Source organism: Sturnira hondurensis, unplaced genomic scaffold (assembly GCF_014824575.4).
Source record: "Sturnira hondurensis isolate 20B ecotype Veracruz unplaced genomic scaffold, ASM1482457v3 Scaffold0022910, whole genome shotgun sequence".
Classification (NCBI taxonomy): Eukaryota; Metazoa; Chordata; class Mammalia; order Chiroptera; family Phyllostomidae; genus Sturnira; species Sturnira hondurensis.
The window spans coordinates 8,263,243-8,282,928 of NW_028095541.1; the positions used below are offsets into that span (position 1 = coordinate 8,263,243).

Sequence of the window (19,686 nt, forward strand, 5' to 3'; positions counted from 1 at the left end):
TAAAGGGACTTATGTAAGAAAAAGAAGATAAAAATATGAACAGTGAAAGGACAGCAAACTCATAGTTACTAACAACCACACCTAAAACATAAGCAAACCAAGAGGACAGCTAGATCAGGAGAGGAACCATAGAAATGAAGAACACATGGAGGGTTAGCAACAGAGGGGTGGGAGGAGGAGAAGGGGGGAGAAGATACAGAAAATAAGTAGCATAGACAGTAGGTAAAAAATAGATAGGGGGGAGGGCAAGAATAGTAGGGGAAATATAGAATCTAAAGAACTTGAGACACGTGGACATAAACTAAAGGGGGGGAAGGATGGGGGAGGGGTGTGCAGGGTGGAGGGGAATGAAGGGAATAGAACAACTGTAATGGTATAATCAATAAAATATATTAAAAAAAATAAAAATGTTTAATATTTTTAATCAAAATGTCTTAAGTAGTTTAAACCAAGGGGTAATTAAAAAATTATAGTAATTTATTTTTACCCCTAACTAGATCAGAAATTATGAAATTCCTTAATTGTGGAATAACTATTTGAAATTAATTATTTTTATGTGTGGTTCACTCATTGATCAAGATTTAAGCAAAAGTGAAAATGGACAAAATCTAGGTCAAATGGGATCTCTAAAAAAATAAAAACTTGTCTCTAGATTATTGATTCCCCATCATAAAGTATAACTTTTTAAGTATGAATTTTAGTTGGTTTTATTTTGCATATTAAATTGTAGACCAGTTAGGGGTGATTGTTTTCTTTGCTGTAGGTCAAATTAGTTGTCTTAAAATATAATTGTTTTTAATGAAACATAGAGTGTTTTAAAATATGAGCATGAAGTTCTGGTTATTAAAATGAAATCAGTGTATAGAGCTCTTTAAATTTATCTTGCCAATTCTGGTCTTGTATAACCTCTTTAAACTGATTTATTCTGTTCTTGTACAACTTCTTTATAAATCGATTTATTATGAGCTCTCAGTGAAACCTGGGAAATCTCTTCATTAATCAGAGATTTCAATGTAATATGATTGCAGGAGACTTCTACCAGTATATCATTATGGCCCTCAGAACTATATTAAAATATATCGTACCAGTTGGTTTACCAGTGTTCTCTTTTTTGTTTATCATATCTTTGTAATGCTAGCCTTTGACTTCTGATAAGTATTGAAAGGGATTTTGACAATTAGGAAAATGGCTACGTTTCTTTCACTTTCATTTTGGATTTTACTACATATTTATGATTTATATTATAATTTTATTTTTTATCAGACATCGTTTGATCACATTTGGCAATAATCAATGACAAAATTTTAGAAGCTTTTAAATCTACATATCTGACTTTTTAAACCTTTTAATTCAGATCTTTGGTCCCTTCCTTTTTTTTTTTAAATTAAGGCTGCAAGGTGTGACTGTTGTAAATCTCAAGGAACTCTTAAAGAGCGTGTGCAATGGCGTGGGGAAATGAAGCATTTTTGTGACCAGCATTGCTTATTGCGCTTCTACTGCCAGCAGAATGAGCCCAACATGACAACTCAGAAAGGACCTGAAAACTTGAATTATGGTACGTCATTACTTAGGGAGCAGTTTGAAAACTGGTACAGCAGCATTTAGTTTCTTAGATCGAAATTCAAAGTATGATAATGAATAGTTGACTTTGGAGATAGTTTAACAGCAACTTCCATATTTCTTTGGGTGCAGGTGCCCAGTATGATGTTTCTATAGATATATTGCTTTTTGTTTTATTTTCTTTTAAAAATTTAATGCTGGTTGAAGAAATAGAGTCTAGTTGGGATTGGAAAGAAGCTAAACAGAATTATAACAAAAACATGAAAAAATCAACTACCTATCACGTGTCTCCTGCAACTTTAAATGAAAACCATTTTTAGCAAGTTGTATGTGCCCTGGGAGTAGTTGGGAGGAGCAACAAAAGCCCTTAAGGAGCTGTAACTCACTTAAGAGTTAAATCTAGAAGGTACTATTGCCCCCAATACTGTGTGTGTGTTTTGAGAGGGGACACAGTATTAACTTCACTTACTTATTTCTGTGTTTCAGGTCTAAAACTTGATATTTGTTACTTAAAATGGCTTAAAATATTTTCTTTAGTAATTTATTTTAAAACATAAAAATTTAATGACAAATACAGACTTAGGAAATTCCGAAGAAAGTTATATTTGTTTCTTTTAAAATTTGTTTATGTTTTTATTTTTTAGATCATGGTTGCCAGACATCCCGAACCAAAATGATGGTAGGTATTGCTTAAGTAAAGTGTTAAAACGTTTATTTTTATAATGTGGGGATATAAAAAAATAATCAGTTCAGTTTAATGTGATTGTAATAATAATAAAATATTTTTTACTTTGCTCTGTTGAGACGGTTGAAGTATTCAGCTGAGTTACCTGATATTAAAGAAGTACTTCATACCATCTAAGGAAGTATAAAGGTGAATAATTATGGTTTCCCCCCACGTCGTGTATTTGAGTTGATGCACCCATAGTAGTTGCATCTGTAAGGCAGTAGCAAAAGGTGTTTGAAATGATTCCCTTTGTGTCTGTTCCTGGCAGTTGTGAGTAGAAGTTTAGCAAGTTTCTAAACAGTCAAGTAGAGGGTAGAATGGGATGAAAAGGAAGAGGAATGATAATTTGCAAAGGGCATGCATATTTGGCAAAACTGTTTATTAGGCCCAAGCTTGATGGGGCCTGTGGTGGAATCTTAGGACATGAAGGTGAAAGGGTGGGCTGGGTCTGAATATTAATGGCTTTGAGCATTTCTGAAATAAGGGTCTGAAGATCCATGTTGGAGCTAGGTCTTGGGAGTTTTTAAATTTGAGAAGTACTTCCATAGTGTATTCTTCCTTTGGGGTTTTCCCCCCTAATACATCTTTTATGTTAGCATTCTAAGACTTCTGCAGGTTGATGGTAGCCCTGTTTGTGCCATGAATTGAGAAGGAGCAATATTTTACCACACTGAGGAACAGTGAGTCTGCCCTGTCCATTGCTGATTCTAGCAGTAATCACTGGGGTTTGAAAACTGGAATTGCTCACATCTTTAGCCAAGGGAATTTCTGTAGGAGTCATTTATTGGCATCACAGTGTCTGGGCTAGTTCTTTTACTGGTAAGAAAGACTAAGTCTGGCTAAACATTAGAATCACCTACCTGGGGAGTTTTCAGAACCTTCCCGTGTTGGGCCACAACTGAGAGATTCTGTATTTTTGAAGAATTATTCAAGTGATTTTAATATGTAACCACAGCTTAAGATCACTGATGCTGACGCAAAAACATGGGTGTTTTTAAAGTATTGTACCCGTTGATATTAATAGTTGACAGAATTCTAAAAAACGTAAGAATACCTTTTCCTGTGGGAATACGTTTTTTGTCAGATAACTTAGAAATACATCAAAGTATTCAGCTGAATAATCTGATTCTATTATATTAAAAATAGGTCATTTATTTATTTTTAGAGAGGGGAGAAGGGACGAGAAAGAAAGGGAGAGAAACATCAATGTGTGGTTACCTCTCCCGTGCCCCATACTGGCTACATGGCCTACAACCTGGGCATGTGCCATGTCTGGGAATTGAACTGGTGACCTTTTGGTTCATGGGCCGTGCTCAGTCCACTGAGCCACACCAGCTAGGACACAAATCACCTGGTTTTAATACCATGCACTTTGATTGATGCCAGGGAACATAAAGAGATTACCCCCGTTTTGTTATCTTCGTGCAGCTATCAAACAACTTCCCAACCTTGTTTCATATATGTAAGCTTTTGACCAAGGCTTCAGGAAACTCCTTCTACCAGTACTTGAACCCTATTATGTGACAGACAGGAGCATTACTAGTAGGGGAGGATAAGTCAGTAAAGTCCTCTCCCATCTTTTTCTCCTTGTAAGCTTTTGGAATCTTTTACTTCCACACCCATAAACTTCAAAGGGTGAGAGCTTAGTTGTATAGTTTTGGGCAGGTCACTTCACTGACCTGAATTTCCTTGTTTATAATATGGGAATGAAGATAGTATCTGCCTGGGGGATTATCACATAGTAGGTTCTAAACACCTCAAAAAGGCAGAGAGCCTAGTAGTTAAGAACAAAGGATTTTTCCTGACTTCTGATCTCTTTCATTAGGGCATTAATCCTATTCATGGAGGCTCTGCTCCTATAACCAATCACTGCCCGAAGTCTACATCTTTAAATACCATCACCTTGGGGATTAGATTTTATCATGAATTTTAGGGGGACACAAACATCATCTATAACACATTGTCCCTGGCATATAGCAAATACTCAACAGATGCTATTTTTTATTATTACATTTTCTCTTTTTTGTATTTAATCTTTACTGTATTTTTTTGCATTACCATTTAGTTCTCTCATATACTCCATATTATTAAACCTACATAGTGGGTCCCTAAGTATTTATTATAAATGGGTATAGATCTGCTTATTGATTAGCCGAAGAGTAAGCAGCATTGCCAAATGTAGGCTTTTACCAGGTGGCATAGTTTCATCATCACGATGTAACATTTTCAGAATGACAGGAGTAATCTAGGACATCTTTGATGTTAGATAAGAACAAGGGGTATAAGATCAAAGATGTGTATGCTAAAATATTTTCATTTCAGACCAAGGTTACCCAAGTTCTAATAGGGATATAGTAGATACTCAGTAACTGTTTGCTAAATTATTCTTCCCAGTTTACAGTTGAGGAAGTTGAGGTGCAAGAGATTGGATTACTTACCTGACACTACGCAGCAGTAGTGTTACATAACAAAGTTCCCTAGCCCCTGTTCACAGCTCTCTGTATTACAGCTGATTAATTATGTGGTTTGAAATCCTGAGGAATCTAAAATAAGCTCATACTGGTACCAGTCCCCTTGGCCATATATATTATTTGTAACTTGTGAGATATCTATCATAAACAGTTTTACTTACTCCCTTCTAGACTTTTAAATATGCACAGGTTAAACATTAAGTGCTTTATTTAAGTTCTGTTGTTCCTGTTTGCAAATTTGCAAATATAAGTTCCTCATTGTTCTAAAATTTGCAAATTTGTTTACTCTCTAAATTTATTTGTAACCCTACATCAGTACCCATGGCACTTTTGAGGTCACTTTGCAAACATGTGAAGAGCAGTGAAAAATGTGAATCATTTGAGGCATGTTCTCCAGGTTGACAAGGCGAGGCTTTACCTTCTTGTCTCGTTCATGCTACAGTACACAAACGTCCTTTTTGCAGTCTGATTAATATATGTTTTTCATATTTTTATTCCCTTTTTTGATAATTTTGCTGTTTAAAAGGTCCTTTAAGCCTAGTGCTGAAGTGTTGTCTGTTGGTCCCATGTACCCAAAGTCTGTTATGTGCCTTACGGAGGAGATGCATGTGTTATTGGTTGAACTCCATTCAGTTGGCTGTGAGTTCAGTGTTCATGCATCTGCAATATAGTACATCAGAGAAAGGAACAAGACATTCACCAGTCTGTATAGGGTGCCATCTCCAAGTGCTCAAGTCAAGTCTATAGTGTGTGGTGAAGCTGTGGAAGAGGTGGAGTATTGATGACCTATGGATTCATGAGCTTACACCTGATTTTAAAAGCATAGTGAACAGCACTGTTGTGAGACTTTGGTTCACATGTTACCCAGGGTAGGAAGGGGTTAACTTCCTGCTGTCTTCCTGCTGTCTGGCTTACACATTTTAAGGCAGTGTGGTATGAAAACTGTTAAATTGGCAGACAAGGTGGGTTTAGCCGTTCAGGGTGCTGTGGGAGAAGACCTGTTACTTGTTTATGCAGGAAAAGGGTTATGTGGACAAGGGGATTTCAGCATTGCTAAGCTTTGGTTGTTTTTTACAAGGTCTTTGGCAAATGAACTATAAATACAATTGGTTTCCAAAGCCCCTGACTTTAAGTCATTCTGAGACTACGCAACTGTGCTATTGTGTGCCAATTCCAAGGGTAATTTTAAGCATAAATTTCCTCCTGGTGTATAGAGCCCATACACAGTGCATAAGCACTTAAAGAGGAAAAGCTGAATGTCTGCAGATCACTGGAGGTGAGACAAAAAAGCATGAATTATTTATTGCCTGGGTGTCTGGGATTAATTCTACCAACTGTTTTAACGTAGTACCCAAAATAAAAACCTTTCAAAGTTTTATTATTTATCTATTGCTATGAAAAGCTCAAAAATGTTCATCTCACTGTAATTCTATTTATGTCCTCCAAACACTATGTCTTATCCAATCTCTTGATCAGGGCGTGTTGAAAGCCTTCAAGGCTCACTCATGAGAGCTTACGAGGCTCTCAACACCAACATGGAAAACACCACAATGGTATTCTGGAACTCAGTCATAGTATGTAACATTATTGATTATGTTGACACAGCCCAGGACAGCATCAGCAGGCTTTTTTAGTAACCATTAGGAGATGTTTGACCAGACTCTGTAAGAAATTGCAAAGTCTTTGAAGGTATTACAGAAAATAAAAAGAACAGTGTTAAAAACAATGCCTGTCATACGTGAATAAGTGAAGAAAGCTTTGGGGACCTGAAAGAAGATGATGTGATGGAAGGTTTTGCAGAGAATGCAGTAGAGCCCACTAATGAGGACCTGGACAAGATAGAAAAACAAGGCGTCAGACTCAGTGATAAAAGTCAGCTTAAGGCTCATAAGAATTGTCTTTCTAACAGCAGCCAAAATACTGGAATGGAATTCTGCCTTGCGAAACTTGTCAGTGACACAGAGGCATGTGGCCCTATGCCTGCCTTCAGTTCAAGCGCCACTGTGTTTTCACTTTAGATCAGGATGCTCAAAAGATGTGAGGTGAAAAGCCCAGCAGGAAAAGCTTACATAATTTTTTAACTTATTTTGGGAGGGAAAGTTGCTGATATTCAGCAAGTTGTGAGAGCCCAGCTTTTGAGGTAGAACTGCGAAATGTCACTATGACACCCTCATTGATGTCTTTCTTGTCTACAGAATAAGCTCCATTACATCTTCCTTGGTGTCCATGGGTGTGCCAGGGTCAAGAAGGCTCACCCCACGGTGTATTTGCCATGTGTACATCCTGCAGCTCTGCCAACAGTTGAGGCACTAATGTTCTTACAAAAGTTTAAGTGTTGAGTCTGTTCAGGACCTGAATTAGGTCACTGATGTATGTGTTCACAGTACTGAATACAAGTACTGTGCAGTATGTGTATACTGTATTTATACATGTCTGAGTGGAACACATTATACAACAGTGCTGCAATCATACTGTTATAAAGAAATGCTGCATATCATTATTATAAGGAATATGTGTTAAAATGTTTCAACAGAAATGAGGTTATGTATTGATTTATTAATGAAATGCTGTGACCAGAGGCTGGTAGGAGTCTATCCTTGGTTTTCCTTTTATTTATTTTTTATTGACTTAAGAGGGAGGAAGACAGTAAGGGAAGGGTGGGTAGGGAGAGATATTGATGTGAGAGAGAAACATTGATTGGTTGCCTCCCACACACTCCCCAACTGGTCTGACTGGGAATTGAACCTATGATATTTTGGTACACTAGGTGACGCTCCAGCCAACTGAGCCAGCCACACAGGCTAGGGCTCTATTTCCTTTTAGAGTAACTGTTCATTGCTCACAGTGACTGTGCAGAGCAGAACTAGCCAAGTAATGGTAACTGATTGTGTTAGTATTCTGTCGGTTTTTCCCATGCCAGTAGGTGGTATGGGGAGCACCTTATCTTCAGTCCCTTTGGCACAGAGCTTCAGCTTGTTAGATTTTGTGTGTGTGTGTTTTTTCCCAATTGTAAATAATGCTACTCTGAACTTAGTAAAAACATTTGAGAGACTATTAAGTTTCTAAAACTACAATTGCTGGGACATGGGTAATGCACAACTTAAGTGGCTATCTCTTAGTCGCTTAGTAGTGTTTGCTCTGGAGCTTTGATCTGTTGTTCTGTTTGGGCCATTTTTTGGTCTTGTCATGCCTGTTACTATGAAGGGTGGAGCCTTAAGTGTTCACCAGGGTGGGGCAACCCAGTTGCTGGGTTGTGACGCTGTATGTGGGGGCGGGTCTGAGAGGGAACAATGGTGCTTGCTCTGCTCTCTGTTGGATTTCCGTCCCTTCCACTCCTTCTCCAAGCAAACTGGGCCTTTCTGGTGCTGATTCCCATGTGGGTGGGCTTGTGTACGTTCTAGGACCCTGTGGGTCTCTCCAAATGAACTCCTGTGAGGCTGGGAGTTTCTCCCAGCACCTCAACCCCCACAGGTGTTTTTAGTCGGTGTTTTGAGGCTTTATTTCTCTGCGCTGGGGCCCTGGGTTGCACGGTGTGTTTTGTTCCCCAGTTTTGCCTGGTTTATCTGCAGGTAAATGTGGGACCACCTGGTCAGCCATCCGCCTTGTGTGCTGTGCCTGGCTTCACAATCGCTGCCTAGCTGGGTCTGCCCATTGCACCCACCCCGGGTCAGCCAGCTGCTGCCTATGCACCCAGGGGTCACCTGCTGCCGACTTGCATGCCTGATGTCAGCGCTTTTTTTTTTTTTGCCTTGACCCCTCTCTGTTCTGCTGCGCAGCTCAGCCCCTCCTACGGGGCTGGATGAATGTGTCTATTTTAACTCTTTGGTTGTTGGACTTTCATACAGTTCAATATTCTGTCACTTCTGGTTGTTATTTTGTTTCTAAATTGTTGTCCTCCTTATTTTGGTTGTGCAGAGAGGCACAGTGTGTCTACCTGTGCCTCCATCTTTGCCAGAAGTCCATTTTGTTTAACCCTTTTTCGGGAGTTTTGATCTGTTTCATTTGGGTTATATTTCTTTGTCTCCTCAATTTGGCAGCCTCCCTGTGTTTGTTTCTGTGTTTTAGTAAAACTGCTTTGACTCTCTGTCTTAGTAGCATGGCCTGTTGTAGAAGAGTGTGCCCATCTGGATGAATGTGGCTTCTTTAAATCCTTGCTTGTCAGACTTCCATACAGGTTGATTTTCGACAGTGTTCTGGGTGATGTTTTGTGTCTACTTGTAATTTTTTCTGTAGTTGGGTGAAGAGGTGAAGTTTGTTTACCTAATGCTTCCATCCTGACCAGAAGTCCTAAACATGATATTAATAGTATAATTTGGTTATACTCATACTGTGTTCCCTCCACAGCTTTAGAAACCACATAATCGTTCCCACCAGGAGGTAATAAAAAATCAGAGGTAAAAATAAAGTGTTTCTTTGCTTCTTTCTAGGGTTCAGCACCACCCCCTTCTCCAACACCTAACAAAGAGATGAAGAACAAAGCAGTTCTTTGCAAACCTTTAACAATGACGAAAGCTACTTACTGTAAACCTCACATGCAGACCAAATCTTGTCAGACAGGTAAGGTTGGGGAATTTGATTTAATACTTTCCTGCACTTACACCTCACTTCATGTGATTCATGGTTTTCTCTAATAATAGTCTACAGATTGTTAGTCACCTTGTCATTTTCTGTTGATTTTGCCTATCTAAGTTTAGACATTACTTTGAGAATATAGCATATTTTTAAAAATCATTGGTGAAAATTAATTTCTTATTAAAGGTCTAGGATACAAATCAATGTCATTGGTGAAATAAATGCTGTGGCAAACATTTTATTGGGGCTAAGACTTACAGTGCTCCCTCGGAATAGCATCTCTTGAGTTTGGTTTGTTATAATAGCAATGCCATTTCCTTCTCAGAATGAGATGAAATAACTCAAATATATATTTTCACCAAATGTAAATTTTAGCTGTATTCTTTTTTTCTTAAGATTTTATTCATTTATCTTTAGAGAGGAAGGGAAGGAGAGAAGGAGAGAAATACCAATGTATGGTTGCCTCTCATGTATCCCCTGCTAGGAACTGGCCTGCAACCCAGGCATGTGCCCTGACTGGGAATCGAACCGCAATTGTCTGGTTTGTAGGCCCGCGTTCAATCCACTGAGCTACACCAGCCAGGGCTTTAGCTGTATTCTAATTGCTAGATTAAATAAATCTTTTGGGGGGGAGGTGAGAGGGAATCTGTAGGGTGTCAGGAACTATGTAATATTTTTAAAGGACTTTTTCATTCTATTGAAGTGTTTAAATTCGATTCTGTCTATAAGTAGAACAGCTTCTTTATTCAATTTTATTGTTCTTAAGTTACCTAATTTTATGAAAAGTGGGAATTTATTTTAAATGGGTACGGAGGCACTTAAGCTTTTCTTAATTACCACATCATTTTAACATTGAACACTTTGTATCAGTGCTAGTTAACGAGCTTCCTCATTACATGTTGCATATGCAGATGACAATTGGAAGACGGAGTTTGTCCCAGTGCCTATCCCTGTGCCTGTGTATATCCCAGTACCCATGCATATGTACAGCCAGAATATCCCTGTTCCTACTACAGTTCCTGTTCCTGTAAGTTGTATTTCAACCTCTTTTAAAAAATTGTTTAATAAAGCTTTTATTTATTTTAGAGAGGGGAAGAGAGGCAGAAAAACATTGATGTGTGACAGATAAGTAGATTGGTTGCTTCTCACATGCCCAACCTAGGGACCTGGCCTGCAACCCAGGCATGTGTCCTGACTGGGAATCAAACCAGTAATCTTTGGATTTGTAAGCTGGCACTCAATCCACCGAGCCACACAAGCCAGGACTCAGCCTCTTTTCCATTGTGAGATTTATGAGGCATGGGTGGGAGAGCAATGTTGTTGCACTTATGCTTCAGTGAAGCTAGCAAACGGGGTTGAGTCAGCCTTTCTTCAACAGTTAACTTAGGTGTGCTTGAATCTCTGTTGGTGATGGCTTTGTATTAAACTGGGTGTATATTCATTACTGAGAGTGAATAACAACAGATGTGTGTCTGCTTTACACACATCGTATATTTTTATTTTATTTAAATACAATTTTTTTCTCACCTAAGGGAATTTTTTCATTGCTTTTAGAGAGAGGGGAATTGGGAGATGGAGGGTAGAGGGGGTGGGGAGGAGAGAGACATCAATGTGAGCGAGAAATATTGATGTGTTTGCCTCTTGTAGGATCCCTGATTAGAATTTGAACCTGTAGCCTTTTGGTGTATGGGATAATGCTCCAACCGAGCCACACCAGTCAGGACATGTACTTTATATTATATATTTGAGTTCATTGTAGAAAGAAATATTTGTGAAGCTGTTGAAGCTTTAGAACTGTAACATGGGATAGAGCTGTGAATCAAGTATCATTCTATTTTAATCTAAATCCCTTGCAGTACTTAGGACTCTGTGTCAGGGCTTACTTATTTTAGCCCCCTGGGGGATAGGTATTGGTTTCTTTAGCATTAAAATTAAGATGTAGAAATAAATTATCTGTAATGTCATTTCAGCTCTAAAATTGCTAGTAGTTTTTAAAGATTATATATGTTTGACAGAACAGATTATTAACCTGTACCCCAAACATGAATACTGATGGAGATTTTTTCCAGGTGGCTCCTCTGTGCTTATGATCACGTCATATTTCATGTATTTTATATATCATATTATAGTACATATATACATATGCATGGTGGGAGGAGCAGGGTTGCTTCTGCCTACCCATCACCATCTCTGCATTACTCAACACCTGGTGTTTAATAAATTTTAGATATTTTTCTTATAATCATTGTTATTCCCCAAGCAGAGTAGCACATGGTTCTAGCTTCTAGACTGCCATAGTACTTTACATATATTATTATTATAACATCAATCATATTGTATCACTGTTGCTGGTTTATATCTGCCTTCCCAACTGTGTTCTAAATTCTTTCAGGGCAAAGGGTGCTTCTTACTCATCTATATATCTCTTCAGATTTTAATACGGAACTTGGCAGATAAGCAGACCATAGAAAGGAAATATATTTCATCTGTCTTGCCAGTCCTGATGGTTCTTTCATGGAATGCTGTGTTGATAATAACTAAAAAATTATTAAAAATTTTTTTTTTGTTTCGAAAAGTAGCTACTGGTATTCTGGGCTTTAAGGGGGGGGGGCGGTCACAGTTGACATCTCAGTTTTGATATGTTTTTTCCAAAGCTTTATCTAATACAGAATGATAAAGTAGACCATGTGTCAGAATAATTTTTGCTTTAGAAAAATACCTTTTAATGTTGAGCAAACTTGGGTGAATTAGGTGCCAGTCCCTGTTTTTCTGCCGGCTCGGGTGGACAGCAGTGAGAAGAACCCTGCAGCATCTGAGGAGCTAAAGAACAAAGTTTCTTCAGACCCTCTTGATACTGAGTTTCTTACAATGACAGACATGATGACGGAAGACGTGGGGAAAACAGATGCTGCTAACATCAACAGTGAGTAACACTGTTTACATCTTGTGGATGAGTATGTCCTTGGGTTTTCCTAAGTTCTATTAGTTGTTATAGGGGCATTTTCATCCTTGATATAGGAGTCAGGGAAGCATTGTAACAAAAATGTATGTTGTGGTGAGAGAGTCAAGCTATATCTATTCAGGTGTTCTCTATATGAAGCCCAATTTCAATAAGAGATTTGTATAGTCTCTTTTCAAATTGTAACATGATTTGACTTGTATAATTGACTCAAAATTATTCTTATTTTAATGGAGTAGCTCAGTCACAGAACTAATTTGTAATAGGCTTAATAATAATCCAGACTCTTATTTTGTAATAGTTATTCCCAGGTTTGTTTTATAGATTATACTAATGTCACTTGCATGTTCTAAACAAGGGTTTATCGTAACTTTCTGTAGTGCACTGCTTGCCAAATGGTACAACATGATGAGTGTGTTTTGGACCATTGTGTCTCTTAGAATATTGTGTCTCTCTTGTGGACTAAAAATTTCACCCATGAGCTAATTCCCTTTAGAGTTCGATAGAAACACTATTAAGTTCTGTATATTTCACGATGTGACAGTATTTTTGAAGCATTTTGTTAGGGAGTTGTAAAATTAATTTTGTGGGTTGAAACTGTTGTTTTTTATTTTTATTCTAAATGAAGTGGAACACACTTCTTACCATGGGTTACTACACAAAAATGTTTGAAATCAACTGATGAAAACATTAGAAGACAGATGTGTATGAGCATATGTTGAATAATGTGAAACATCCAAGTCACAACTCAAGAAGAAAGTTGAACATTGCTGTTATCCACCCTCATTAGTTTACTTTTGACAAGAGATTGCTTTTAGAAATAACTCTACTAGAGTTGTTTTACTAGCAAAGCATGCCTATTAACTTTTGAAGAGGGGAGGTAAAAAACTTACAGGATTAAAAGTCTTTGTGTACTTAAGATTATCTAATGATTATGAAACTTATAGTAGTTAATATAAATATTGTTTTGCATTTATAATTAACTGACTTTGCCAGTTATTTTGCCAGGTATAGGTATCTTTGGTCTTTTGTTTAAAATGACAGTATGGATTGATTACAGGTGTAATTACTGAGACAGACATAATTGGTTCAGATCTCTTGAAGAACTCTGGCCCAGAGACGCAGTCCAGCCTGCCTGATGTAACATATGAACCAGACTTGGATATCGAAATAGATTTTCCCAGAGGTACCTAAAATGCTATTTTATTCTTTTAATGTGAATTATGGTTATGGAATTTAGTTACAGAGTCATAACTAAATTTGTGTTCATGTAATTGCCTTTATTGTCCATGTTTGTTTTTTCTTTTTACTTTAATAAAACTCAACAGTTAACTTCTGAAATGAGACATAGGATTGAATCATAAGGACTTAAGAATTTTTTAGAGTCTTAAAAGGAAATTTTCTCAAAGTTATTCATGATGGAAAAATTTAAAGATAGAGAAAAGGATGAAGAAGTATTTCTGTATTTTTAAAAACTATAAATAAAATACCAATACCATGTTTAAGACCTTTTTGAAAGTTAATTTGACTCTCAGAAGGAAAAAGTATTTTCAGATCTCTTGTAAAAGTAATGTGTTCTGTTTTCATTATTTTTCTTAATCTGTTTATGTCAAATAAGCACACTGAATAGAATATGAAGCATTTTATTTTAGGAAAGATTTAGCAGATTGAAACAGATTTGTACTGAGATCATTTAGATCTTAAAATTGAATTTCAGGTTGTAATTAATTTTTCTGATACATATTTTCATGACAATTTTCTGTTGATCTTCATTGTACATGTTTTTAAATAATTTGAACAGGATTTATCAGAACTCATAAATTCTCATGAGTTCTGATAAATCAGAACTATACCTAACATCAGACCATGTTAGGTATAGGAAGATCATAACTCTTTACCCCAGTGCAGATTGTCCCCACATGCGGGTGCCTATTTACATTCCGTGGTTATTTCCTTGTTGGCTGTGTTTATGTAACATAAGCTTCTGCTATTACATTTGGAATACAAGTTATTCTGATTTTATTGTCAGCTGCTGAGGAGCTTGATATGGAAAATGAATTTTTATTACCACCTGTTTTTGGAGAAGAATATGAGGAACAGCCTCGGCCTCGATCTAAAAAAAAGGTATAAAATTAATAGTGTTTTTACATTTGGTTAATGTCTCTATAGTAATATTTCTATACAGGCATAGAGTAAGGGTACAGTGGTTTTCATTTGTGCCTGTGACTATGGAGAAATATTTTGTTTTATAGATTTAAAAGGACTTTAAGAACTAGACTCTTTATTACTTTATTTCTAGGTAATAAAAATGTCTCAGATTTAATTGTAACGTCAGAGAAGAGGAGTGAGTAGTATTGCCACTGAGTTTTTGTTTTCAGTTTTCTGTTGATAAAAGGTTTACATGAAAGATTGATGTAGTTGCAGGTAAATTCAATTCTTTCACAAGAATTGAGACTTTTCTAGGGAGCTGTTTTTTTCCATCATTATTTCTGATGAGACTAATCAGTGAGGTTGGAGTACATACACAGTTGATTATATTTGGTTTCTTTTAAGTATGCCAACAAATAGACATCTCAGAGTCTTTAATATTAATTCAGTTAGCCCAAATCTAATTGTATTAATAGGTGTAGTTGTTTTAAAGATTTTATCAACAATTTTCTGTTTCTGATTTCCAATGTAAAGTATGGTCAAAAGTAGAAAAAAGAAAGATGACTTTGACAAATTTCCCCCAAAAGAAGGAAACTGAAAAAGGAGTGAGTACACTGCAGTAGAATGAAGTGAACTCCTACCCGATACCATGAAAGAGTAAACTCAAAATGTGTCATAGATTTAAATGTAAGAACTAAATTATAAAATTCTTAGAAGAAAGTGTAGGCCTCAGTTTTTAATTTTCTTTAGTTAGGCCTAGTTCCTTGGATATAACACCAAAAGCACAAGGAATAAAATGCAAGAAGATGAATTGGATTACATCAAAATTTAAAACTTTTTTACAGCAAACAGTGCCATCAAGAAAGTGCAAAGGAGATGAGGGGTCATTCCCTATATGGTAGATTATTGAAAGGTTCTTTAATTTCTCTTACATTAATATTTACAGTCCTTTTATTTCAGATTATCAGTTTGTTGTGTCATATCTATTTTCTCATCAGTAACTTCCAACAGGAGTTAATAAAATTTTATTGTACATAGTGGTTTACGTAGAAATAAGGCATTAATGGAAATACATTTCAAGGCATGTTACAGGTAACTATTCTCAGATTCAGGAATACCAGTCAAGGCTAACCATATAGATATACTTCTTTAATTTGCATTTTTTGATTGATGGCTTACATAAAGTCAGGGAATACTATAGATTTTAAACAAAAGGAAACTTACAATGATGTTTTACTCTTAGGGAGCCAAGAGAAAAGCTGTATCAGGATACCAGTCTCATGATGATAGTTCTGATAATTCAGAATGTAGCTTTCCTTTCAAATATACGTATGGTGTAAACGCATGGAAACACTGGGTCAAAACTAGGCAACTTGATGAAGATCTTCTGGTATTAGATGAGCTAAAATCTCGTAAGTGTTCTGATTTTGTTTCCCCTATGTTCTATTTAGAAGCAAAAATTTTTAAAAAATCAAAAATTTTCTTACTACCTTTAATTTTCTAAAATTAAATTTAGCTTTTATATTACTTTTAAGTTGTTAACATAGAATAAATTAATTTCAGGGAGTTTCTTAATCTTAAGAAAGTAAATAATAGCAATTACTAATTTTTAATTTTATTTTCTTATAGCTAAATCAGTAAAGTTAAAAGAAGATCTGCTGTCTCACACCACGGCTGAGCTTAACTATGGACTAGCTCATTTTGTCAATGAGATCCGCCGGCCGAATGGAGAGAGTTATGCACCCGACAGCATCTATTATCTTTGCCTTGGGATACAGGAGGTTAGTAATTTGTTGGCTACTTTGGAATATAATGTTAATGAGAGAGATTGTTGTGGTATTTCTTTGATAGAAAAATGCTATGCGTCAAGAATATTAAAGATAACTTTATGGAACATAATGAATTATTTCTTTACTAAGAAAGACAAAAAAGAGAACTTAATCTATTAAAAAATACTAGAATATTTTAAAGGATTTTCTGAATTTCTTTGTGTAGCGGGTGCTTCTTCTATAATGCAATATGTTCCTAAAAATTACCAAGTTCTCTAAAACTATGTACCAGAACCAAAAAGAACAGGCTGCTTGAAACTCGGGTATCTTTTGTAATACACCTAACAAAGTTTTATGTATGATAATTAGGATGACATCATTCTTTTCTTACAGTCTCAAGTAAGTGAATTAACACTCTGAGACATGATGCATATATGCATAGATCATGCTGGTATGCAGATGAACAGAAAGTGTCTTCCATGCATTGTTGGCCTGTTTTAGTACACACTTCTCATGTCTTGTTAAAGTGTTGAATACTGTAACTACTCATCAGTTGTTTGGAATTATCTTACAACAGCAGGTAATTCTCTAGGGGTTTTAGGTAAACTGTAACTGCATGTCTGAATCTGGAGTGAGCCTGTTTTCCATAGTAAGTGTGAATATCAGATATAGGCAATAACTTCTGGTTCTAAACAGATTGCACAGTTTTGAGACCAGATGTCAAGAAAGGATCCTTGTGTCACATCCAGTGTTTTTTGTTTTTTTAAATAATATATTTAATTAATTATACCATTACAGTTGTTCTATTCCCCCCTTCATTCCCCTTCACCCGCACACTCCCTCCCCCACCATTCTCCCCCCCTTAGTTTATAACCACGTGTCTCAAGTTCTTTAGATTCTATATTTCCCCCACTATTCTCGCCCTCCCCCTATCTGTTTTCTATCTACCATCTATGCTATTTTCTGTGCCTTCTCCCCCCTTCTCCCCCTCCCACCCCCCTGTTTCTAACCCTCCATGTGTTCTTCATTTCTGTGGTTCCACTCCTCATCTAGCTGTCCTGTTGGTTTGCTTTTGTTTTAGGTGTGGTTGTTAATAACTGTGTGTTTGCTGTCCTTTCACTGTTCATATTTTTCATCTTCTTTTTCTTATAAGTCCCTTTAGCATTTCATATAATAAGGACTTGGTGATAATGAACTCCTTGAACTTGACCTTGTCTGAGAAGCACTTTATCTGTCCTTCCATTCTAAATGAAAGTTTTGCTGGATAAAGCAATCTTGGCTGTAGGTCTTTGGATTTCATGACTTGGAATACTTCTTTCCAGCCCCTTCTTGCCTGTAAGGTCTCTTTTGAGAAATCCGCTGACAGTCTGATGGGTACTCCTTTGTAGGTGACTGTCCCTTTATCTCTTGCTGCTTCTAGGATTCTCTCCTTCATTTTGGTCTTGGCTAATGTAATGATGATGTGCCTTGGTGTGTTCCTTCTTGGGTCCAACTTGTTTGGCAGTCTCTGAGCTTCCTGGATTTCCTGGAAATCTATTTCCTTTGCCAGGTTGGGGAAGTTCTCCTTTATTATCTGTTCAAATAAGTTTTCCACTTGTGGCTGTTTCTTTCCCCCTTCTGGTACCCCTATAATCTGGATGTTGGAATGTTTAAAGATGTCCTGGAGGTTCCTAAGCCTCTCCTCATTTTTTTGAATTCTCATTTCTTCCTTCCTTTCTGGTGGGATGTTTTGTTCTTCCTTCTGGTCCATTCCATTGATTTGAGTCCCAGTTTCCTTTCCATCACTATTGGTTTCCTGTGCATCTCCCTTCATTTCAATTAGTTTAGCCTTCATATGTTCCTCTAATTTGTGACTATAATCAACCAGTTCTGTTAGCATCTTGATAAACAGTGTCTTGAATTGTGCTTCTGAGAGGCTGGCAATTTCTCAGTTGCTCAGAGTTATTGGCTCTGGGGCTTTGAGTTCTTCTTGCGCCATCTTTTGGGCTGTTCGTGCCTGTTATGTAGCAGGGTTGGAGCCCTAAGGTGTTCACCAGAGCAGGGCAACTAAGTCGCTGGGTTGTGACATTGTATGTGGGGGCGGGGTCAAAGAGGAACAATGGCGTCCCGTCTGCCTTCTGCCGCTGCACCCCTCACCAGTGCCGCAGCTGCCACCGTCACTGGGCCCACACGTTTCATCCCACTGCACGCAAGTGTGCCACCACCATCAGCCCTTGCCCCCTGGGGCCTGCGTGGTCCGTCTCACTGTACGCAAATGTGCGACTGACCGCGGTCAGTCTGCCCCACACCCTGACTGGGTCCGGGCCACTTGCGCGCCTAGGTCTGAGGATCTTTCCTGCCTGACCCTGCTCCGCTGCTGGCTCTGCCCCTCTTACCGTCCCCGTTGAATGGTTAGTGGTCGTCGGACTTCCGTATAATTCAATTTTCTGTCTTTTGGCTGTGTCTTTGTTCTCCAAACCTTTGTTGTATTCAAATTTGGTTGTGGGAGAAGGCACAGTGTTTCTACCTATGCCTCCATCTTGGCGGAAGTCCTCTTTTTTTTTTTAAATAATTTTTAAATTCAATTATTGTTCAAGTACAGTTTTCTGTCTTTTACTCCCATCCCAGCCCACCCACCCCCAGTGCTCCCCACCTCCCTCCCATTTCCACCCCCCTTAGTTGTTGTCCATGTGTCCTTTATACTGGTTCCTGTAAATCCTTCCCCTTCTTCCCTTAAAATTCCCTCCCCTCTCCCCTCTGGTCACTGTCCCCCTGTTCTCTATTTCAGTGTCTTTGGTTATATTTTGCTTGATTGTTTGTTTTGTTGTTTAGCTTCCTGTTAAAGGTGAGATCATATGGGCATCCAGTGTTTTTAAATGGGTGAATAATAGAAGGTGATCTTTTTATGCAGGGTTTTGTCTATAGGCCTAAAATTTAATGTTATGCTGCTAACAGCATACTGAAATAAGTTTCTGAAGAAAACTAGAATTGTCTTAATTTGTATTTTACTTTCATTCTCTTCAGAATAGAAATTTGCTCAAGTTTGTAAGCAGTGTGGGGAAGTAGCACATAGCTGTACATTACTGTGTGTTCAAAGGCCACAATATATTTTGCAGTAGCAACGTAAAAGAAATAGAGTATGTTTTGTTTCTTCTTATTCTCTGATAGATTTACATATTTTGAGCCTTACGCTTGTAGTGCAATACTAGGTTCACTATTACAAAATCCTAACACCTGAGAACCAAGATTTCCATGGAAGATTTTTTGACTGTAAAATCCAACTCAAAGAGTTGTGATGCAGTTGTCTTTATTATACCTAAAAACATTTTCTTTCTTAGAGTTTTTAACAGTAGAATTCATTATAGAATTCTTAATGTTTCTAAATAAATATAGGGTGCTTCTCTAGACCACTCTAGGAATATTATGTAATTATGTACATGCCCTGTGTTTCCTCTGTAAAAATAAAAAAAAATTGGGAATTCTACATCTGGCCTCAGTGGC

The 19,686-nt window shown here is 37.3% G+C and overlaps 1 protein-coding gene across 2 annotated transcripts in view; it reads left to right on the forward strand.

Moving 5' to 3' along the window:
- Window positions 1-19,686, forward strand: part of ZMYM2 (zinc finger MYM-type containing 2) — a 125,879-nt gene that overhangs the window by 86,851 nt on the left and 19,342 nt on the right. For both annotated transcript variants that reach the window (XM_037037239.1, XM_037037240.1), the window contains 9 exons: window positions 1,390-1,555; window positions 2,205-2,239; window positions 9,186-9,315; window positions 10,242-10,357; window positions 12,082-12,253; window positions 13,350-13,475; window positions 14,319-14,413; window positions 15,681-15,849; window positions 16,067-16,218. In XM_037037239.1, coding sequence (XP_036893134.1) covers window positions 1,390-1,555; window positions 2,205-2,239; window positions 9,186-9,315; window positions 10,242-10,357; window positions 12,082-12,253; window positions 13,350-13,475; window positions 14,319-14,413; window positions 15,681-15,849; window positions 16,067-16,218 — 1,161 coding nt within the window. The remainder of the gene's footprint in view (window positions 1-1,389; window positions 1,556-2,204; window positions 2,240-9,185; window positions 9,316-10,241; window positions 10,358-12,081; window positions 12,254-13,349; window positions 13,476-14,318; window positions 14,414-15,680; window positions 15,850-16,066; window positions 16,219-19,686) is intronic.